The sequence below is a fragment of the Oncorhynchus mykiss genome, chromosome 21, assembly GCF_057628025.1.
Source record: "Oncorhynchus mykiss isolate SJ-2025 chromosome 21, ASM5762802v1, whole genome shotgun sequence".
Taxonomy (NCBI): Eukaryota; Metazoa; Chordata; class Actinopteri; order Salmoniformes; family Salmonidae; genus Oncorhynchus; species Oncorhynchus mykiss.
The window spans coordinates 18,402,386-18,426,379 of record NC_143042.1 but is presented as its reverse complement, the minus strand read 5'-3'; the positions used below and the strand labels follow the sequence as shown (position 1 = coordinate 18,426,379).

The 23,994-nt window shown below is 45.2% G+C and overlaps 1 protein-coding gene across 1 annotated transcript in view; it reads left to right on the top strand.

Moving 5' to 3' along the window:
- The window catches only part of LOC110500176 (patatin-like phospholipase domain-containing protein 2), a 28,614-nt gene extending 4,877 nt beyond the window's left edge, over positions 1–23,737 (top strand). The window contains exons 2-9 of the mRNA XM_021577378.3: positions 678–910; positions 1,221–1,286; positions 9,307–9,516; positions 17,232–17,292; positions 17,916–18,098; positions 19,275–19,407; positions 20,940–21,059; positions 21,189–23,737. Coding sequence (XP_021433053.3) covers positions 678–910; positions 1,221–1,286; positions 9,307–9,516; positions 17,232–17,292; positions 17,916–18,098; positions 19,275–19,407; positions 20,940–21,059; positions 21,189–21,417 — 1,235 coding nt within the window. The 3' untranslated portion in view covers positions 21,418–23,737. The remainder of the gene's footprint in view (positions 1–677; positions 911–1,220; positions 1,287–9,306; positions 9,517–17,231; positions 17,293–17,915; positions 18,099–19,274; positions 19,408–20,939; positions 21,060–21,188) is intronic.
- Positions 23,738–23,994: the final 257 nt, after the last annotated feature.

The following is a 23,994-nucleotide window of genomic DNA, read 5'->3' as shown; positions in this document are numbered from 1 at the left end:
AACTGTAAAAAGAGTACCGGTACCGAATCAATGTGCTGGGGTACGAGGTAGTTGAGGTGATTTAGGTAATATGTACATGTAGGTAGGGGTAAAAGTGGCTAGGCAATCAGAATAGATTATAAACAGTGTAGCAGCGTGTGAAAGTGTGTCTATGTGTGAGTGTTAGAGCATATGTAGTGTGTTTGTGTGTGTGTGTGTGTGTGTGTGTGTGTGTGTGTGTGTGTGTGTGTGTGTGTGTGTGTTTGTGTGTGTGTCACTGTAGTATGTGTGAGTGTGTGGGTGAGTCCAGTGAGTGTGCATATAGCCACTGCAAGAGAGTCAGTGCAAAGAAGGGGGCCACTGCAAATAGGTGGCCATTTGATAAACTATTACACTACTTCATTAGTTTCTTATCACCAATAGATTTTCTTTACTAGAACTCTGTCTGTGAGCATAAAAGTCTTTAGATCCATTCCATCGAAGTGCAGATAACATGAACACACATAACTAGCTCAGGACAGGTGCAGGGCAGTAAATAAGTGAAACTGGTGGAGAAATATTTTTTTTGTGAGCTACAGATCACTGTCTAGTGCCCTTGAGAATCAATTTTCCTTTGAATAAAACAATTATCCAATTCCTCCCAATGGAAGGCCCTAACACAACTAACAGACTGTCTCTCCGTCCCTCCCCTCCTCTAGCTAAGTGCTGTGAGGATGTGATCGAAACGGTCATGGATGCCCGGAAGCGTAACCTGGGTCCCCTCCACCCCTCCTTCAACCCGCTCAAGATCATCAGGTCGGGCCTGGAGCGCGACCTGCCCGCCAACGCTCACACACTCGCCTCCGGGAGGCTGTGTGTGTCACTCACTCGCGTGTCTGATGGACAAAACGTCATCGTGTCCGAGTTCAAGTCCAAGGAGGAGCTCATCCAGGTCAGTGTCCTCACTCAACCCACCTGGGCTGCTATTCACAAAGCATATCCGAGTAGGAGTACTGATCTAGGATCGGTTTTGCCACTTAAATCATAATGGATTGGAGTTGGGACCTGATCGTAGATCAGCACTCCTACTATGAAACATTGTGAATATGGGCCCTGAACACCCCCTGAGCACTTGAGAGTTTTTCCATATCCCATACATATCCCAGAAATATTTGTCCTTTCAGCTACTGGCTCTGCCATTGACTGTGTACATTAGTTGTATGGGTTGGACTGTGTAACATCTCTCTCTGGTGTGTCTACAGGCGCTGCTGTGTAGCTGTTTCATCCCCATATACTGTGGCCTGATCCCCCCATCCTTCAAAGGAGTGGTAAGTGCCCAAGGCCCTAATGCCTCAACTGCTTTCTTATGTTTCCTTGAACACAGTTTCCTTATTTTCTAAGAAAAATCAGCAAATGTTGGAGTTTATTATGGTCTTTAAGATGCCTTTATTGCTCAGGTCATAGTCATAAGGAGGCTATAGGTTCAAGTGTTGCACAATGTTTCTGTTTGTGTGTATTTCTGTCTGTCTGTCTGTCGGTCTGTGTATGCACTCTGGTATGCACTCGGTCTGTGCATACACTCTGTGTATGCACTCTTGTCCATTTGTCAATCTACCTTACCCTAGTAGCTAATCAGCCCGTGGACCATTTTCCTTGGCAGGTCAGTGGTGTATTTTATGTATATATATATATATATAGAACTTAGGCTTGTGTGTATATATATATATATATATATATATATATATATATATATATATATATATATATACATATATACACACTACATGACCAAAAGCACGTGGACACCTGCTCGTCATGGGCTTTAATTTGGAGTTGCCCCCCCCCCCCCCCCCCCCTGCTGCTATAACAGCCTCCACTTTTTTGGGAAGGCTTTCAACCGATGTTGGAACATTGCTGAGGGGACTTGCTTCCACTGATGTTGGGCGGTTAGGCCTGGCTCGCAGTCGGCGTTCCAATTCATCCCAAAGGTGTTTGATAGAGTTAAGGTCAGGGCTCTGTGCAGGCAAGTCAAGTTCTTCCACACCGATCTCGACAAACCATTTCCCTATGGACCTCACTTTGTAAACGGGGGCATTGTCATGCTGAAACAGGAATTAAGATTTCCCTCACTGGAACTAAGGTGCCTAGCCCAAACCATAAAAACAGCCTCAGACCATTATTCATCCTCCACCAAACTTTACAGTTGGCACTATACATTGAGGCAGGTAGTGTTCTCCTGGCATCTGCCAAAGACAGATTCGTCCTTCGGACTGCCAGATGGTGAAGCGTGATTTCCACTGCTCCAGAATCCAATGGCGGTGAGCTTTACAGCACTCCAACCAACGCTTGGCGTTGCGCAAGGTGAACTTAGGCTTGTGTGCGGATGCTCGGCCATGGAGCTTTTCATGAAGCTCCAGATGAACAGTTTTTGTGCCGACTTTGCTTCCAGAGGCAGTTTGGAACTCGGTGGTGTGTGTTGCAACCAAGGACAGACAATTTCTATGCACTACGTGCTTCAGCACTCGGCGGTCCCGTTCTGTGAGCTTGTGTGGCCTACCACTTCGCGGCTGAGCCGTTGGTTGCTCCTAGAATTTTCCACTTCCCAATAACAGCACATATAGTGTATTTCCGTTTGAGGATTATTTAGATAAAGCCTGGAATAAACGAAAAAGGGCCAACTATAATTAACTTGTAAAAATATGTTGCTTCTATGTGGTAAATGGCATGTGTGTTTATAGATTGTGTATAGGCTTGTCTCCCATATGAATATTCTCTTTGTGCCAGACTGGGTTGAAATTACTTCTGTTTCTTTTTTTCTGTATTTATTTATCTGTATATGTATGTATGTATGTATGTATGCATGTATGTATGTATGTATGTATGTATGCATGTGTATATGTATGTGTATATGTATGTATGCATGCATGTGTATATGTATATATGTATGTATGTATGTATGTATGCATGTATGTATGTATGTATGCATGTGTATGTGTATGCATGTGTATATGTATGTATGTATATATGTATGTATGTATGTATGTATGTATGTATGTATGCATGTGTATATGTATGCATGTGTATATGTATGTATGTATGTATGTATGTATGCATGTATGCATGTGTATATGTATGTGTATATGTATGTATGCATGCATGTGTATATGTATATATGTATGTATGTATGTATGTATGCATGTATGTATGTATGTATGTATGTATGTATGTATGTATGTATGTATGCATGTGTATGTGTATGCATGTGTATATGTATGTATGTATATATGTATGTATGTATGTATGTATGTATGTATGTATGTATGTATGTATGTATGTATGCATGTGTATATGTATGCATGTGTATATGTATGTATGTATGTATGTATGTATGCATGTATGCATGTGTATATGTATGTATGTATGCATGTGTATATCTACAGTGTGTATGTACAGTATGTATGTATGTATGTATATTATTTTACTGCTCTAGGGATGTAATTATTGCTTGGATAACCTTATTTACTATTATGTTTTGATTTTTACCGTACATTTCTTTTTCACTCTTTATGCGATACCCAATGCAGAGAACACAGGAAGAAGAGTTATCATTTAATTACCATAGTGAATTTTTGTAATGTTTGTTTATGTGTCAATTAATCCCATAAGGGATGGGTTGCCAATTGGCGATTTGACACAAAAATAACATTTCAGTAATTCATTCATACAGTTGACCGGTCAGCTCTGGCAGGGCAGAAATTTGATGAACTGACTTGTTGGAAAGGTGGCGTCCTATGACGGTGCCATATTGAAAGTCACTGAGCTCGTCAGTAAGGCCATTCTAATTCCAATGTTTGTCTATGGAGATTGCATGGCGGTGTGCTCGATTTTATACACTTGTCACCAAGTAGCTGAAATAGCCAAATCCACAAATTCTAATGGGTGTCCACATACTTTTGTATATATAGTGTACTTCCAGACTGGCTTCTAGCTTCAGCAGATTTGGACCAGGAAGTCCAGGGTGGCTCCATTCTAAACTGAGTCACTAGGACATAGGAGCGCAGTCCTACAAAACATCAACTACCATATAGCACTGACCTATTTAGGTATTCTCTCTCTCTCGTACCATTCTGGCTCAGGGCCAAGTCTACACTGTGACTGAACACATTAACACACAGACCTGTCTAATATGCTGACCACACCGCCTGCGTTGCATGGGCTGCAAAATAAATGTACACATGCATGTTATTCAATCATTTCATCTAAACTGCTCGCACGCGTCAATGAGCGTCTGTGTAGCCAGGTTGGTTACCAACCGCCATGTAAAGCCCACAGAAGAAGACTGAAGGAGGAGAGATTACTAGAAACTAACTAGGCCTTCCCTTTTATCTGTGGATTAATGGTGGGAGTAGAGAACACACCATTATGTGGGACTCAAAATGGGTCCAAATTTTACAAAGATCCAGAAAAATAGATCTAGGTGCATTTCAGGTAAACTAACAACTCAATGTTTTTGCCAACCTCACTGCCAAATTGAGTCTTAATCTGGTTTTGGAACTGATATCCTTTTTTCCCTCAGATGTTCTAAGCATTTTACACTAGAAAAATTTCAATTAATTCACAAATCTGTACTTGAAATGGAGCTGCATCGTGCAAGTACATAAGCCTGGCAAAGTTGATTAATTCTCCAAATAGTACTGTCGGTCTGTTTGGTCATGATTTGACAGTGAGGAGAAGCTGGTTTAGGGGAAATCTTCTGCTGACACGCCACACCTAATATGCCCTCAAGGAAAATTTTTCCTTGAATATGTCGTATTGTATACATTCGATTTCATTGACAACCGAGTTGGGTTAAGTGACATGTTATTTTTAGCAGAAGATAGGCGGAGGCAGTCTGTCACACCCTGGTCAAAGTATTTTGTGTTTATCTTTATTTATTTGGTCAGGCCAGGGTGTGGCATGGGTTTTTGTATGTGGTGTGTATGTATGGGGATTGTAGCTAGTGGGGTGTTCTAGCTAAGTCTATGGCTGTCTGAAGTGGTTCTCAATCAGAGGCAGGTGTTTATCGTTGTCTCTGATTGGGAACCATATTTAGGCAGCCATATTCTTTGAGTTTGTCGTGGGTGATTGTCCTTTGTGTCCTGACGTCATTGTTCTGTGTTAGGAGACACAAGTATAGGCTGTTTCGGGTTTTGTTAAGTTTATTGTTTTGGTAGTGTTTGTGTTTAGTGTGTTAATTCATTAAACATGGATTGCAATAGACACGCCGCATTTTGGTCCGACTCTCCTTCACATAAAGAAAACCGTTACAGAATCACCCACCACAAAGGGACCAAGCAGCGTGTCAACAGGCAAGAACAGCCCAAAGTGGAGTACAATATGGACTATACTTCTTGGGAGGAGATAGACAGGTGGGCGGTCGACCCAGGGAGAGTGCCGGAGCCCGCCTGGGATTCGATGGAGCAGTGCGCGGAAGGATATAGGAGAATGGAGTTTGCGAAGCAAGCAAGGCGGCGCGGACGGAGGCCCCATAGTCAGCCCCAAAAATTTCTTGGGGGGGGGCTCAGGGAGAGTGTGGCAGAGTCAGGAGCCAGACCTGAGCCAACTCTCCCTGTTTATCGTGAGGAGCCAAGGAGGAGACCAGAACCAGAGCCGGTGTTGGAGGTGAGCGAAACAGAGACTGTGAAGGAGTTAATGGGGAAATTGGAGGAGAGAGAAATGAGGGAGTTGCTGTGTTGGTGTTTTAAACATGGAATTCGCCCGACGGAGCGTGTCGGGGATTTGATGGCACCTGGGTCAGCGCTCCATACTCGTCCTGAGGTGCGTGTTAGTCGGCTGGTGATGATGGTGCCAGTCTCACGTACCAGGCCTCCTGTGCACCTCCCTAGCCTTGCACGTCCTGTGCCAGCACCGCTCTCAAGATCTCCAGTACGCCTTCACGGTCTAACCCATCCTGTGCCACCTCCACACCCCAGCCCTCCGGTAGCAGCTCCCCGCACCAGGCTTCCTGTGCGTGTCCTCGGCCCAGTACCACCAGTGCCAGCACCACGCATCAGGCCTACAGTGCGCCTCGCCTGTCCAGCGCTGTCGGAGCCCTCCTCCTCTCCAGCGCTGTCGGAGTCTCCCGCCTGTTTAGCGCTGTTAGAGCCTTCCTTCTCTACAGCGCTGCCGGAGTCTCCCGCCTGTTCAGAACTGCCAGTTAGCATAGAGCTGCCAGTTAGCATAGAGCTGCCAGTTAGCATAGAGCTGCCAGTTAGCATAGAGCTGCCAGTTAGCATAGAGCTGCCAGTTAGCATAGAGCTGCCAGTCTGCAAGGAGCTGCCAGTCTGCAAGGAGCTGCCAGTCTGCATAGAGCTGCCAGTCTGCAAGGAGCTGCCAGTCTGCAAGGAGCCGCCAGAGCTGCCTGTCTGCAGGATGCCGCCAAAGCTGCCTGTCTGCAGGATGCCGCCAAAGCTGCCAGTCTGCAGGATGCCGCCAAAGCTGCCAGTCTGCAAGGAGCCGCCAGAGCTGCCAGTCTGCAAGGAGCCGCCAGAGCTGCCAGTTAGCATGGAGCAGCCAGGGCCGCCAGTCAGCATGGAGCAGCCAGGGCCGCCAGTCAGCATGGAGCAGCCAGGGCCGCCAGTCAGCATGGAGCAGCCAGGGCCGCCAGTCAGCATGGAGCAGCCAGGGCCGCCAGTCAGCATGGAGCAGCCAGGGCCGCCAGTCAGCATGGAGCAGCCAGGGCCGCCAGTCAGCATGGAGCAGCCAGAGCTGCCAGTCAGCATGGAGCAGCCAGAGCTGCCAGTCAGCATGGAGCAGCCAGTCAGCATGGAGCAGCCAGTCAGCATGGAGCAGCCAGTCAGCATGGAGCAGCCAGAGCAGCCAGTCAGCATGGAGCAGCCGGAGCAGCCAGTCAGCATGGAGCAGCCAGAGCTGCCAGTCGACCAGACTCTTCCAGATCTGCCAGTCGACCAGACTCTTCCAGATCTGCCAGTCGACCAGACTCTTCCAGATCTGCCAGTCGACCAGACTCTTCCAGATCTGCCAGTCGACCAGACTCTTCCAGATCTGCCAGTCGACCAGACTCTTCCAGATCTGCCAGTCGACCAGACTCTTCCAGATCTGCCAGTCGACCAGACTCTTCCAGATCTGCCAGTCGACCAGACTCTTCCAGATCTGCCAGTCGACCAGACTCTTCCAGATCTGCCAGTCGACCAGACTCTTCCAGATCTGCCAGTCGACCAGACTCTTCCAGATCTGCCAGTCGACCAGACTCTTCCAGATCTGCCAGTCGACCAGACTCTTCCAGATCTGCCAGTCGACCAGACTCTTCCAGATCTGCCAGTCGACCAGGATCTGCCGAAACCGCCAGCCAGCCAGGATCTGGTAGATTCATCAACCTGCCTGAGCTTCCTCTCACTCCTGAGCTTCCTCTCACTCCTGAGCTTCCCCTCAGTTCCGAGCTGCCTCAGTCCCGAGCTGCCCCTCAGTCCCGATCTGCTCCTCAGTCCAGTGGGGTTCTGGGTGAGGACTACTAGGCCATGGTCGGCGGCGAGGGTGGACTATCCAGGGACGCGAGGAGAAGGGACTAAGACATTGATTGAGTGGGGTCCACGTCCCGCGCCGGAGCCGCCACCATGGACAGACGCCCACCCGGACCCTCCCTATTGTTTTGAGGTGCGTTCGGGAGTCCGCACCTTAGGGGGGGGGTTCTGTCACACCCTGGTCAAAGTATTTTGTGTTTATCTTTATTTATTTGGTCAGGCCAGGGTGTGGCATGGGTTTTTGTATGTGGTGTGTATGTATGGGGATTGTAGCTAGTGGGGTGTTCTAGCTAAGTCTATGGCTGTCTGAAGTGGTTCTCAATCAGAGGCAGGTGTTTATCGTTGTCTCTGATTGGGAACCATATTTAGGCAGCCATATTCTTTGAGTTTGTCGTGGGTGATTGTCCTTTGTGTCCTGACGTCATTGTTCTGTGTTAGGAGACACAAGTATAGGCTGTTTCGGGTTTTGTTAAGTTTATTGTTTTGGTAGTGTTTGTGTTTAGTGTGTTAATTCATTAAACATGGATTGCAATAGACACGCCGCATTTTGGTCCGACTCTCCTTCACATAAAGAAAACCGTTACACAGTCAACCAATATTTATAATATATTTTCCAAATACTATTATTTACTTCCTCTCTCCTCAAAATACCTAGAGGTATCTGTCAGTGCTTTAATGGCCTATGAGCTTGATCCATTTCTGTATCGAGCACAGGGCAATTGAAAGAGAGTGACCCGGCTCTACATATTTTACTAGTTCGTGACTCACTAACACACCTCCCCCGGTTAGAGGGAATAAAACAGCCCAGAGTCAACACACACAGGAACTTTAATCATACACAGGAGAAGATGTACATGGGTATGGTTCTGTAATGGACAGAAATCGAGAGGGAGTAAATATGCTATACAGGAGAAATATACTGTCCTGAATAGATATTTTCCGAGCACGATATAATGGGGTATGGGAATAAACAACAAGGACTGTACCTAACAATGACCTAATAACCATGTATTGCATAGTAACACCAGATGAATGACTAGCGTGGCAATAGCACAGTAAAACTAATGACAAGGACTGTATGTTATACAAATAGTTGCACAGCAACACACAAGAGCAAGGACTCGTCCTTGCATACAATATCAGTAGTAACATAATAATAACAGGAATGAGAACTACATGGAATACTGCTACTCTAGTACATACTACAATGATAACAGCAACATCAATTTACTTTGTAGTCACAAATCGTATGCACATCTGTTCACCCACACTCACAGACTGGAATAACACAGTTTAGGTACAGGGCAATATTTACTCCCTTGGAGAGCGTGAGTAAGGCTGGCTAGCCAATCAGGGCCTGGAGAGACTGCAGGGCTAGAACGTGCAAAGATTTGAGACACATGGCTATTGTCTGATTGGCTGAAGCCATGAACTGGAGGAGATATTGATATCTCAGGTGAGGGGGACGAAGGGTGAGGATGGGTGAAATTCAGACAGCGCGGCTCCAGAAAGCAAATAAACAAATGCTTACACAAAACAGTGAAATAGCGCCCTTGGTAGGGGGATTCTTTAACAGCTATATTGATGTGTCTTGCCTCTTAGAGAAGATTTATCTGACATTCATTCTAAGTTGGTAGCCTTTATACTGTACAAGAGATGTAGAACAGTCATCTCTGTCAGCCCTGAGACACCTTGACCACAGTATGCCCGGGGTCTTGTTCTGTGGAGAGGCTGTGGTCCTGATGTAAGTTGTGCATGGTTCCAAAAACACCCAAGTATTCTCACTTTCGCTCTCCCTCCTCCCTCTCTCCCCCCTCTTCTCTCTCAGCGTTATGTGGATGGGGGGATCAGTGACAACCTTCCTCAGTCAGAGCTGAAGAACACCATCACCATCTCTCCGTTCTCAGGCGAAAGCGACATCTGTCCCCGGGACACCTCCTTCAACTTCCACGAGCTTCGTTTCACCAACACCTCCATCCGGTTGAACCTGAGCAACATGTACCGCCTCAGCAAGGCCCTGTTCCCCCCAGAACCCAAGGTACACACTTAGCACCCTTTCTTCTATCTAGAACCTAAACGGGTTCTTCGGCTGTCCACATAGGACTCTTTGAAGAAACCTTTTTAGTTCCAAGTAGAACCATTTTGGGTTCCATGTAGAACCCTTTCCACAGAGGGTTCGACCTGGAACCAAAAAGGGTTCTCCTATGAGGACAGCCGAAAAACCCTTTTGCAACCCATTTTTTTAAGAGTGTAGGACGCCCGCTATGACTGCTTACCAATGTGTTATTTATGTGTTATGAATGTGTTATGAAGTCCTTATGTAGGCCCTGTTGCCGAAGGTAGGATGGAGGATCAGGATGCTCCTTAGTCCCATTCATTAGATGGGTTGTTTATGACTACTTGTAAATGCCTTATGTATGGGTTATGAATGTGTTATGAAATGTTTGGGTTACGGTGTGTAACTCCGGGTTCCCTGAAAGAGTCGAGGGAGGCATCTCACTATGGGACACGCCCTCTTCTGCGGGTCATTGGTTAAAGTTTTATTCAATCACGCCTAACAGGCCAATCAGAGCTTTGTGGGTGTATGCATTGCATGTCTATATAACACACTGCACTGCTCTGGTTTCCTCATTCTCAGAACTACCTATTAGACAAGTGCAATCTGGTGAGATGTCTCCCTCATCTCCTACACTGAACTGGGGTTACATACTGTAATCCAACGTTTTCTTTCACTCGACTCGGTTCGACATCTCACAATGGCATACTTGCAAAATGCAAAATGCCAATAGTCAGAATCCTGAGAAGCCCGTTTTGGTACATGGTAATGTACCTGATCCACCCTACTCAGCTCCAGCACCTAGGATTGTGTGCACCAGGGAAGGCGCAGTAACGTCCAGGTGATAGAACCTCACCAAGTTGTGAGGGGAAGCTCAACTATCCGCCACACAAATCACCAAGACGGAGATGCCTCTGAACAGTGGCAATTCCTATAGTGGAATGTGCCCGAACACCCATGGGAGACTGCAATCCCTGACAACTGTATGCCTTGGTGATAGCCTCCACTACCCACTGGGAGATGCATTGTTTGGGCAAAGCCCTTCCCAGAGCAGGGTTGCTGAAGCAAACAAACAGTTAGTCACAACTCCAGAATGGCCTAGTACTGTCTATGTAGATGTGCAGTGTGCGCACCGGACACAACTTGTTAAGGCACTGCTGCTCTGGAAAAGAGAACAGCGGAGGGTGGAGGGGACAGAGGTCAGTGGCTTGACTATAATAAGTCATGGGAATGACCTTAGGAATGAATGCAGCGTGAGGCTGTATCATAACCTTGGAGTAGTCAGGGGCAAACTGAGTCTATGAAGGATGAACCGAGAGCGGATGAAGGTCGCTAACGCCTTGCCCTTGTCGAAAAATTCCTGTAGGAAGGAGAGAACGGCAGGGAAGGAACACTGAAAGGAAACCAACTCTTGTCTCGAACACAACCTCTCAAATACCCTCCACCTCTTGTAGAAGGAGCTGTGGTGCTCTGAATTGTGGCAACCACGCTCGGAGGCAAGCTCGCCGAGTCTAAGTTGGACCTCTCACAGGTCAGGCTCAGAGATCCATCAGCTCGGGATGAGGGTGGAATATTTTGCCTTGCTCTTGGGATAGCAGATCCCTGAGCTGTGGGAGGCGCCATGGTTGCCCGAACAGGAGAGGTACAATCTCCGTCAGCCATGGCTTCCCGGGAAATGTGGAGCTATCAGGATGAGGGATAGACTGTTTGCTCTCACTCTGTTCAGAGTAGGGGGGGTCAGGCCCACTGGAGGGAAGGCGTACAGAAGCACGTCTGGCCACTTGTGGGCCAGCGCGTTCACGCCTAGAAGAGCATTGTGATCTCTCATCACGAAGAACACACGACAGGGAACATTGTCCTGCAATGCGAACAGATCGATGGCAACCCTGCCTTAACGCCCCGACACCTCCTTGATGACTTCAGGATGATGTCACCACTCCCCTGGTAGGGGGTTCCCCCACGACAGTAAATCTGCACTTCAGCTTAGTCTACATGGCATGTGTTGCTCCGAGAGACAACAGATGGTCGGTGCTCCAGAGCAAGACCTCTTTCGCTAGAGAGTGAAGTTGATAGAAGCATGTTACTTCTTGTCGGTTGATATATGCCAATGTAGACGTATTGTCTGAGCTGATCAGGACATGTTGGCACTGTAAGAATGGACTGAAGTGCGTGAGGCCTGGTAACACAGCATAGAGCTTGAAAACATTGATATGGGCTGTACTCATAGAGTCTGACCATATGCCGTTCACCGTACGCCCTTCGTGGACTGCCCCCATCCCTGTAGTGATGCCTCCTTTGTCACTTCTTTACGGTGAAGACTCTCCCAGTAGGGCAGCCCCGCGTCAAGAGGGATGGATCTTTCCAGTATTGAAGTGCCGATATACACTTTGCAGAGAGAAGCACGCACCTGTGCTGGTGGAGAGACGGGTCCAAGTGGAGTGAGGTCACCCATTGCTTGAAGTCTCATGAGGAGGAGACCAAGCGGAACTTCCACAATCATGGAGGCCATGAGCCCAAGAAGCTTCAGACACATCCATTACGTGACTGATGTTGCTGGGCAAAACACAGTGGCGAAAAGCTGTCGCTGTCTCCACGGTGAGGGCTGCTCAACAGGCTACAGAGTCCAGAGACAATCCCTAAAATATTTTCTGCTGGTTCGATAAGGCGTAAGCTTTTGGCACAATTTATCCTGAAGCCTAGAGCGAGCAGGTGTGACAACAGCTGGGCTATGTGCTCCGTTGCCTGCACCCGAGTGTCCACGCAGATCAACACGTCAGATCAACCATCGAAATCTGTAGACTTTCAGATACTTGTTGAGGTGCTGCAAATCCCCCCCTTTTTTTGGGGGGGGGGGGGACCAAGAAATAATGTCTGAATAAGCCCTGGTGAGCTTCCTCCCTCAGCACCACGCGTGTGGCTCCCTTGGCCAACAGAGACTGTTTCTCATCTCTAAGGATTCGGGCCGCTGTACTATTCCCATGAAAAGCGGGGGGGCCCCTGCGAATTGTAGTCTGTACCCCTGGTCTACAGTGCATGGGACCCAAGGGTAGACTGCACTCGTGCCCCACTGCTCTCTGTGAGATGTAAGGGAACCCGCCTGACCCTTGGTGGGGATGAGGAGCCCTGTGGCAGTCACCCCACTTGGGGCAACTCCACATGTGGGCAACCTGTCTTGTGGAAGAGACAATGACACCCTCAAGAAGTTGATTGTTTTACATGGGAACATTCTGAACCATCACCCTCAGCCCGTGGGCCTGGATGTGATGGGAGCTCTTTATTTGAGAACTATACTTGGGGAAGAGTAGTGTTGACCCGTCCCAACGAGGGCTTATGGATCTTGATGGGAGCTCCTGTGCAACACCTATACCATGTGTAAATGAGCTTGTGTGACCTCACACAGGAATCCGAGGAGACTCTGGTCGCCAAGGTCAAAGGAACTCTGCTGGATCTTCGAGCCCCGCACCTAGCACTAGGTGTGCCACTTCTTCCCCTTCCCTCCAGGTGAAGCCGAGGTAGTCTCCTCTGCTCGTTGCTTGGAGTGACATCTGTGCTCTGAGGCACCGTGTTGCTGGTGAGCGTGCTGCTGGTGAGTGGACTGTGTCTGTCTGAAGAAACAGCACCGCTCGTGCTAGTCAAACAAACCAGAATTGCGGTTTAGCCCAGAGGTTGCTAGTGTCATGGATAATTGTTTCAAAATATAACACTTACAACAACTTGTGAATTCAATATAGGCTTTTAATACAAACATATCAGAAGCCTAGATGTTCTGTAGAACACACACCTTTCCAGAGCACTGGCTCTGTATTTATACACACACAGCATATGAGTCCATTCCATATGTTTATGAAGTTACTTCCCTCAGGTCATCTGCCACCATTATCTTTCAGTTCAGGCTTCCTGCTTGTTCATGCCCAATAACGCCTATATCCGCTCTTGATTAGATTATGATTAGATTATAATGGTGGCAGGACCCTTTCGTGTCCTATGAATGATATATGTACTATGTCTATAGTCCATCTGTTGGTCATTTGGCTGACACCCTCCTTTGTGTGTCCCTCTGACCTCGGTATGTCCAGCTGTCCTATGCACTCATGGCCTTGCTTTGGTTTCCTGTCCTCTACAATAGACAATGCACTTTACCCTAAGCATTTATGCATTTTATGGCTTTGGCCATTATGTCTGTTATTTCTTGGTTTCCTGTTTTTACCAGAATGGCAAATGCACTCTAAGTGTGTCCTCTTCCTCTTGTGGTCTAATGTGCACCTTTGCTCTACAGTATTATGTTTGTCCCTATATGTACCGTTTGCGCCCACACTAGCTAAAACACCAGTGGTGCCGTTAGCCCACTAACAAGCCAAGACACTCGAAAATTCAGCTAGCTAACTGCGAACAGTGGGAACTGATGGAGAGCTAGAAGTAGAAACATTTGTGGGAACCTGCTATTAGTGGGATGTTAAAGCAGTACAGCTAGCTAGCTAACAAAGCCAATTGTTTGTAAGCCAGGCAACATGTGTACTGTAGCTAGCAGATGACAAAAAGCTCTGCTGACAAGCTAACTGAGGTAACTTCAATCGGTAAAGTGAAGCTGAAGTTAGCAGAATTTCTGAAAATAGAAAATAAGGAACTCGATGCTCCGTGGTGGGGTGGTAACCCACACCGAAAAGAACAGTTATGTTGAGAGCTAGTTTTCGTAAGAAATCTGCTTAACGGGCTAGAAACCAGATAGTAACCATATAGAAGAATAAGGAAACCAGAGCAGTGCAGGGTGTTATATAGACACGCGGGGGTGTACACCCACATAGCTCTGATTGGCCTGTAGGCGTGATTGAATAAGGTTTCAACCAAATAAGGGCATGTTCCATAGTGAGATGTTGAACCAAGTTGACTGAAAGAAAACCTTATTTAGGTACCCTTGAAATAGTAGTTTTCCATGGTTCTAAACATTCTATTTACTTTTCTATAGGAGAGTCTAGTGGTCTGGTATGGGTGACTGGACACCTTATAACTTGACCCCTGACCTCCCACTATCCTATTTCCTAATTATATAACCCCAACTTCCCCCTACCCTGTCTCCTCTTCGGACTCTGCCTCCTACCCTCACTCCCCATACAGTACTTCCTATCTAAACATGAACCTGCCCTGTCCCTCCCCAACTCCACAGTGATCAGTACTGGCAGGACATTATTGGCTTCTGTTATTGTTGATACATTCCCTGTGTTCCTCATTCTCCTTCACTGTCTGGAAAATTACATGGGAGTCAACTTTTAGCGCAAGGTGAACTTATCCCTCTTTGAGGTTGATCTGTGTCTCTTAGTTTAGTTTTCGCTGTGTTATTATTGTTGCTGAAATCCAAGATCTGCCACCATCTTTTGCCTTCATGGAATGTTGTGTTTTCTGGAATTGTAGGATTATGTAATCCCTGTGACCACAAATCCCACTGACAGAGTCATGTGCAGGGGCCCTACTTAGAACAAGGAACTGTGTTTTTTTTTTGACTCAGGCGCCTTTACATTTGACATGACCTTTACATGACATGCACACACATTCACACAAACTAAACCCTTCATTTTCCTTCACATGTACTAGTGTTTAACCAACTCTGACTAACTTCACACACACAGGCTGTGTACGAATGCCCATACTTTAATCAAATAAAATGTAATTTGTCACATACACATGGTTAGCAGATGTTAATGCGAGTGTAGCGAAGTGCTTGTGCTTCTAGTTCCGACAGTGCGGTAATATCGAACAAGTAATCTAACAATTCCTCAACAACTACCTAATATACAGGGATCTAAAGGGATGGAATAAGAATATGTACATATAAATATATGGATGAGCGATGGCCGAGCGGCATAGGCAAGATGCAATAGATGGTATAAGATACAGTATATACATATGAGATGAGTAATGTTAGATATGTAAACATTATTAAAGTGGCATTGTTTAAAGTGACTAGTGATCCCATTTATTAAAGTGGTCAATGATTTGAGTCTATGCAGGCAGCAGCCTCTCTGAGTTAGTGATTGCTATTTAGCAGTCTGATGACCTTGAGATAGAAGCTGTTTTTCAGTCTCTCGGTCCCAGTTATGATGCACATGTACTGACCTCACCTTCTGGATGGTAGTGGGGTGAACAGGCAGTGGCTCGGGTGGTTGTTGTCCTTGATGATCTTTTTGGCCTTCCTGTGACATCGGGTGCTGTAGATGTCCTGGAGGGCAGGCGGTTTGCCCCCGGTGATGCGCTGTGCAGACCGCACCACCCTCTGGAGAGCCTTGCAGTTGAGGGCGGTGCAGTTGCCTTTCCGGGCAGTGATACAGCCTGACAGGATGTTCTCAATTATGCATCTGTAAAAGTTTGTTATAGGTGACAAGCCAAATTTCTTCAACCTCCGAGTGCCCTCACCTCCTCCCTGTAGGCTGTCTTGTCGTTATTGGTAATCAAGCCCACTATTGTTGTGTCGTCTGCAAACTTGATGATTGAGTTGGAGGTGTGAATGGCCATGCAGTCATGGGTGAAAAGGGAGTACAGGAGGGGGCTGAGCAGGCACCATTGTGGGGCCCCAGTGTGAGGGTCAGTGAAGTGGAGATGTTGTTTCCTACCTTCACCACCTGGCATCGTCTGTGGACCTGCTGGGGCGGTATGCAAACTGAAGTGGGTCTAGGGTGGCAGGTAAGGTGGAGGTGATATGATCCTTGACTAGTCTCTCAAAGCACTTCATGATGACAGAAGGGAGTGCTACGGGGTGGTAGTCATCTAGTTCAGTTATCTTTGATATCTTGGCTACAGGAACAATCGTGGCCATCTTGAAGCATGTGGGAACTGCAGACTGAGATAGGGAGCGATTGAATATGTCCATAAACACACCAGCCAGCTGGTCTGCGCATGCTCTGAGGAAGCGGCTATGGATGCCGTGCGGGCCAGCAGCCTTGCAAGGGTTAACATGAATTTTGGCCCATTGCTCCTGACAGAGCTGGTGTAATTGAGTAAGGTTTGTAGGCCTCCTTGCTCACACACACCTTTTCAGTTCTGCCCACAAATTGTCTATAGGCTTGAGGTCAGGGCTTTGTGATGGCCACTCCAATACCTTGACTTTGTTGTCCTTAAGCCATTTTGCCACAACTTTGGAAGTATGCTTGGGGTCATTGTCCATTTGGAAGACCCATTTGCGACCAAACTTTAACCTCCTGATTGATGTCTTGAGATGTTGCTTCAATATATCCACAGAATTTTCCTACCTCATGATGCCATCTAGTTTGTGAATTACACCAGTCCCTTCTGCAGCAAAGCACCCTCACAACATGATGCTGCCACCCTCGTGCTTCACGGTTGGGATAGTGTTCTTCGGCTTGCAAGCCGCCCCCTTTTTCCTCCAAACATAACAATGGTCATTATTGCCAAACAGTTCTATTTTTGTTTCATCAGACCAGAGGACATTTCTCCAAAAAGTATCAGCAATAACATGATTGCTAATCAGTAAGTGAAATTGTAATAGTTATAACACATGACATGATGAATGTGTCTGAGCCGTTGCCCTGTATTTTGTGTGGTTATATATCGGTTGTTATATGATTAACAAAATCTCGGCCTTATGGGTATCCTCTGTCTCTTTTACATGAGCAGTATATTTATTCAATCTATCTCTTGCATATGATCCCCTACATCAATAGGTACGATCTATGTGTTTTCTTTGACAGGTCATGGCAGAGATATGTCAGAGTGGCTACAAGGACGCCCTTCGCTTTCTTGAGGAGAACCGTGAGTATTACCATGTTGCCTTTGACAGTAATAGTGGGCTGTGCTAAGATCATAAGCTACTGTGACATATACGCAGTGAGCATCAATGATGTCAATTGTACAGGGTTCAAAATGAAGTGTAAAGTAAACCAGCACTAATTTCCATTTCCATTATGGTAAACCAACACTTATTTATGGTGTAATATTTGTATAGACGGATTGGCTGAAAACATCAGTAAAAGGTGCGCGCATCGATGGTGCGAGAAGCCGTGCTTTGTTATGATTCTGAACAGTCAGATAGCTAGCAACAATGACAAGAAGCTGTCGTGTGGGGACTCGTAGGTGGCTTGTTTCATCTAGTTTAATCTTGATTACCATTTCTTGTTTTTAGGTGTTTTAACTGATTTCATGTCAATGCTACTATGGCTAGCTAGCTAACCAACAACTGTAACAATGTATTTGAGAGACAACAGATGCTCATTGTGCAAATGTATTTATGGTTTCAATAAACATTGAGACAAAAACAATCTAAGCCAACCCTGTCTGTTTTGCCCCATAGTTGCCACGCACCGTTTTTTGTGCTAAACAAACAACTAATCTATGTTGTATTGCAAAGATTATTAATGTATCGTTTATGTTGTCAGATCTGCTAAAGCTGGAGTGTCCGACTGCCGGCCCCAACCTATCAGAAGCCACCTGCTGCTGCAAGCCCGTCGCCATGGAAACCACTAAGAACGGGATGTTCTGGCGGCTACGCCTCCTGAGGAAGCAACGCTGGTGTTTGGATGAGCATATTGTTGACAACCTGCCAACCCAAATCAAGAAAGGTAGATAGGAGGTCATCCTAGACCAGGGATGGGCAACTTGCATCCCGCGCCATTTTGTAGGCCTACGTATCAATTTCCCCCAAAAAAATTGTATATATATACCGTTCAAAAGTTTGGGGTCACTTAGAAATGTCCTTGTTTTTGAAAGAAAAGAAACAGATAATTTTTTTAAATGGAATATCTTCATAGGCATACAGAAGCCCATTATCAGCAACCATCACTCCTGTGTTCCAATGGCACGTTGTGTTAGCTAATCCAAGTTTATCATTTTGAAAGGCTAATTGATCATTAGAAAACCCTTTTGCAATTATGTTAGTTAATTAGTTACTATTTAATTCAGGCGGATGAATTACCTGATGCATGACAAAAAGTCACCACCAGGCTGATGGATACATGAAATGGCGGTACAATTTAATAAATGCAGACATAGTGTGCGCTACGTCATCATGACCAGTCTTTTAGCCGCAAAAAGTCAGTTTAATGGAAACACATCTCTGGTGGGAAAATGCGCATATTGTTTTATGCAGATTTTAGAAGATTCACATGAAAATCTGTCACAGATTGGATGGAAACTTAGCTACTGGCAGTCACTCAATTAGCCCATGTCAGCAATTCTTGGGGGGGATTGATAAATTCTAGTTTAGCCAGCTATCTAAACTTGCAGTAATCATGATCATCGTTGAATTACCGATCAGGGAGCCCCCATTGATTTTGTTAGTCACTCAGATATAAAAACTTTAAAAACTGCAAAATCTTCTCTCCGCCCCATGGAAAAATGTGTAGAATTGTAGCAAACGTGGTTTAAAACTGCAACATTTTCTCTACGCCCCATGGCAAGATGGGAGGCCCCCCCCCCAAAAAAAAAAATTACGGCCACCTAAAGGCTAGGGCTGTCTCTGACTGCATGTGTGGGCATGGATGTATGTATGCAGACCTGCGAGTTCAGATTTTTTTGTGGCCACCACGGCCCCACCCCCATCAAAGTTGCCCATCCCTGACCTAGACTTTCCAATATTTTCTGCTCAAAGCTGTTAAAAGCTGTTGTTACCTAGTTATAACATTGTGTTGTCACTATGCTATTGTCAGTGACATGTGATTGATTATGTGTCACTGAAAGTGATCTGAGGCTGTGCCCGTATCAGCGAAGTGTGACATATTGTGTCTCTATGACTGTAGTGTTCTGTGAGGCGTGCCAGCAGAAGCCTGGTCTGTATGCTCAGGTGTCTGAGATGCTGCTGGTCAGAGTGGCCTCCTACATGCTCCTGCCCTGCACACTACCTGTGGTATCAGCCTACTCAGTGGGCAAGAGGTAAGACGACATTGTATACCACTACTAGTGCTACCTACCACAAACTAACAAGCCCTTAATGGCAACAGTAACGCAAACAAATCATCTTCTAAAAAGCCCAGTAATAGCCTTTAGCATAACTAGCCTTTAGCATAACTAGCCTTTAGCATACAGCAGCCTCATTAGCCCACCACAACAACCAAATAACTACCCTCTGTTCTATTGGCGAACGTGCAATCACTGGAAAATAAACTGAATGAGCTCTGTTGGAGACTATCCTGTCAACTTGATCTGAAGAACTGTAATATCCTATATCTCTCAGTTGTGGCCGAACAAGGACATGGTAAATTAAATCTAGCTGGACAGAACGGTGGCATCGGAGACGCTCAGAGTTCTCCCTCGCCCTCCATTTGGCAATTCTCACCATAACTCTATCCTCCTGTTTCGTGCTTACAAGCAAAAACTCAAACAGGAAGTACCAGTGAAGCGCAAAATATTGAAGTGGTCCAATGAGGCGGATGCTACGCTGCAGCACTTTTTCGCTAGCACAGACTGGAATATGTTCCAGGACTGTGGAGCAGGTCGAGAGCTTCAAGTGCCTCAGTGTCCACATCACTAAGGAATTATCATGGTCCACATCACACCAACAGAGTCGCGAAGAGGACACGACAATGCCTCTTCCCCCTCAGGAGGCTGAAAAGATTTGTCATGGGCACTCAGATCCTCTAAAAATGTTAAAGCTGCACCTTGGAGAGCATCTTGACTGGTTGCATCACTGCTTGGTGTGGTAGCTGCTTAACATCCGACCGCAAGGTGTTACAGAGGGTAGTGCGTAAGTCCCAGTACACCACTGGGGCCAAGCATCCTGCCATCCAGGACCTCTATACCAGGCAGTCAGAGGAAGGCCCTAAAAATTGTGGTACCGATGCACCATGTCTGGAACCAACAGGACCCTGGACAGCTTCCACCCCTAAGCTATAAGACTGCTAAATAGTTAGTTTAATAATTAATCAATAGCTACCTGGAATATCTTCCTTGACCCTTTTCGTACTAATCCCTTTTGATTTATCACATATGCTGCTGTTACCGTTTAATCTATCCCGTTGTCTAGTAATTATATCCCTACCTATATGTACATATCTACCTCAATTACCTCGTACCCCTGCACATCAACTTGGTACTGGTTCCCTGTGTATATAGTGTATATAGCCAAGTTGTCGTTACTCATTGTGTATTTTAAATCGATTTTCTGAGGAGGTCACATACACATGGTTTGCAGATGTTAATGCGATTGTAGCGAAATGTTGTTGTTATTTTTATATTATTTGTCTTTTTTATCTCTGCATTGTTGGAAGCATGTGACAAATACAATTTAATAGGTTGAGGTTTCTTACTAAACCCAATCAATTCGAACGCACTGCACAGGGCCGCCACCTAGTGGACATTGTCACAAAATAGGCAAGTCAATCCACCACGGGAATTGTTGAGAACTGCACCCCCTACTGCTACATGACAGTACTTTGACTCTCTGTTGTCCCTCTCCTGTACTCCAGGATTGTGGAGTGGATCCCAGAGGTGCCTGCAGACATGCGTTGGTTAGCTGGGGTGGCTGGGGATGTGGCTGGGAGCTTGTACAGACAGGCCTGGAGAGGAGCGCCAGCTGACATAACCAGGTGAGAGACATGGAGTTACTACTACTGGGTTATATTATGTATGGATGGATGGAGTCTACTTGTAGATTTGCATGTCTGTCATAAAGTATGAATAAAGTCTAATGGCCTTGTGTGTTTTTATTTTTGCAGTGATGGTTCCCTGAGGAATTGCATGAGCCTGCCCCCACCCATGGAAAGTGACGGACAAAGGGAGAGAGAATGTCACCTGTCCAGGTTCGCTCGCTCTGCTCTCAACTTCCAAAGCCAATACTGGAACATCCCCACAGCCGCCGCTTCCCACTGCTCCACCAGCCCCCACACGCCCAGCCCCTCCCCACGACAGATCTGCTTCAGTGTTCATTTTGGCACTCTTTTTTAGATTCATTCTAGTCTGTCATTTTGACTAAAATATCATTAAATCTTAGTCACATTTTTGTGATTTGAATAATGATTTAGTCATTGTTAAAATGACGAAAAGAGTGACGTTTTAGTCAACTAAATGCCCTTTCATTTTAGTTATATTTTAGTCCACAACACATTTGTATTGTCTCATTAGCCACAAACCACGTTTCCATCCAGAGTTTTTATGGGAGTAGTCATATCAAAGATGTTTATAACTAACCCAAGATGGACCATAACTACTGAGATGTTAGGCTATTCAATAAATACATGTTCAATCCGACATCTACAAGCAGGACTGCATGATTCCAGATACAGTATTTTGATGTGCAAACGAATCCAGCGATTGTCATGAATTGTGAGTTGACGATAGGGTTTTGTTGTTATATTTTACTGTTAAAATAGGGCTCCAGAATGTTATTTTTTTTTGTTTGTTCAATAGGGATGAATTTGCCTAAATCTTTATGTGCACTAATATCATAGGCTAAATTATTTTAATTATTAAAACTCAAACACATTAGCTAGATCACTAACACAAAATATAATACCCGCTGCTAGTAGTCATGTATTAATCTAAAAGTAAAGTTTTTTTTTTATTTGTATTTTTATTTTTTTACAATTGTAGCACTGCTAACCTACATACATACAATGCGTCAATGCGCAACTGCGCATTTCATGGACTTCGTATCTGAAAGCCATGTCTAATATTTTGATTGTAAAAAAGTTGCTATTGAGACAATATTAAGAGATGACAAATATAAAGTATACTCACAGAAAGCTGAGAACATCATTTGCTTCTAAATCTATGAATTTCCCGCAATTGAATTTTCAAATGTTATAGTGAAATGTTATACAATCAAGAAGCTTTTTTTCACACTCCCGGAGTGCACATCGTGGCTTGTTCATCACAGCAGCAGGCTTCAGCAGAACAGGTCAAGTGGCTGGGCAGACACTTTAATTACAGGAATCATGAGGATAATGCACTTTACTGTTTGACCAAATCATGGTTTTAACCACTCAAAAAATAGGACGTTTTTAAAACTTTTGAGTGAAGTGACCATGTAATGAATGTTCAGCTCGCACGCCACCAATTACAGATTTAAGTCGCACAGCCAAGTCAAAGAGTTGCAAAACGCCATTAAATGGTTGCAATCGAGAGCCTTGACCCTTGAAATACTGTAGCTATATTGTAATCAAAGTTGTGTCATAAGTAGTGGTCTGATACTGTAGGTTGCAAGAAAACTACAAGGTAGAATTATCAATCGGTTATTAGCCTATCTGAGCGTCAGAGGAGACTAGTGGCGGGAGGAGCTATAGGAGGACGGGCCTTTTTGTCATGGCTGGAATGGAGTTAATGGAACATATCAAACATATGGAGACCACATGTGCCAGCTCAAGTTCCCTCCCACGGGGCCTGTCTGTAGTGCATAGGAACTGAAAAGTGGTTTAGGATTGGCAAGATGGTCATGTGATCGAATAGCTTTGGAATCCAGAACTGTTGCTATAGACACACTAATGACTCAATCATGCCTTTTGATCACTCCACCATCCATATTTCATTCTATTGTACCACATTGGAAAACAATTTACCAGCTCACCACCAAAGTTAATTCTTTTTTTGGATTTACACATTTTATAAATCACTTTGTCTAGTTTTACCAGATAACGTGCTGTCACTACCCAAGTACAGTACCTACCTACCTGTGTTCAGTCAAATGTAGCATGCATTCCTCATTCCAGGCGGACTGTTGATATGACTTGAGGTTGACTTTTTGCCTGCACCACAGACTCCGCTAATACAGAAGCTGTGCTGTGCTGTGTTATTTATTTTGTATTAGACAGGACCCTTGCACTAAACAGTGAACTACTGTGATGAGCTGTGATGTCAAGACATTTGAAATCACAATATTCTTGAAAGTTCCCTTCAGAACTTCTCTTAATGTTGACATTTGCAGGTGCATAGGATTCACAATGTTATTGGCATAATCAAATGTCATATTTAAGTTATCACACTGCCCCATTTATAGTAGGGTACATACTGTACTTATATTTGTAATGTGTGTAACACTGTGAAAACCTCTGCCTACTTGTGCCTAGGATGGCAGGTAGCCTAGTGGTTAGAGCATTGGGCCAATAAAGGGAAGGTTGTTGGTTCAAATACTTGAGCAACCAAAGTGAAAAACCTGTTGATGTACCCATGAGCAAGGCACTTAAGCCTAATTTACTCCAGGAGGTGCCATACTACTATGACTAACCCTGTAAAACTGCACCTGTATGTGATAATAAACCATTTAAAAATATATACTTTATTGTTGTTATTTCATTGAGGCCCTTATCTTAATAACATAAAACAAAACACATTTTTATGATGTGACCTTCTGTGTTTAAATATACTGTAACTGTTAAAATCCTATTGTGGTGCCTCATCATTATGGAAACTGTATAATAAGTAGGGGAGAGTGGGATAAGTTGAGCCAAAGTGGTAAATTGATCTTTGTTTATACACAGAATGAATAATTTGACCAAATATTTCAGAAGAGTCCACCATTTCATGGAG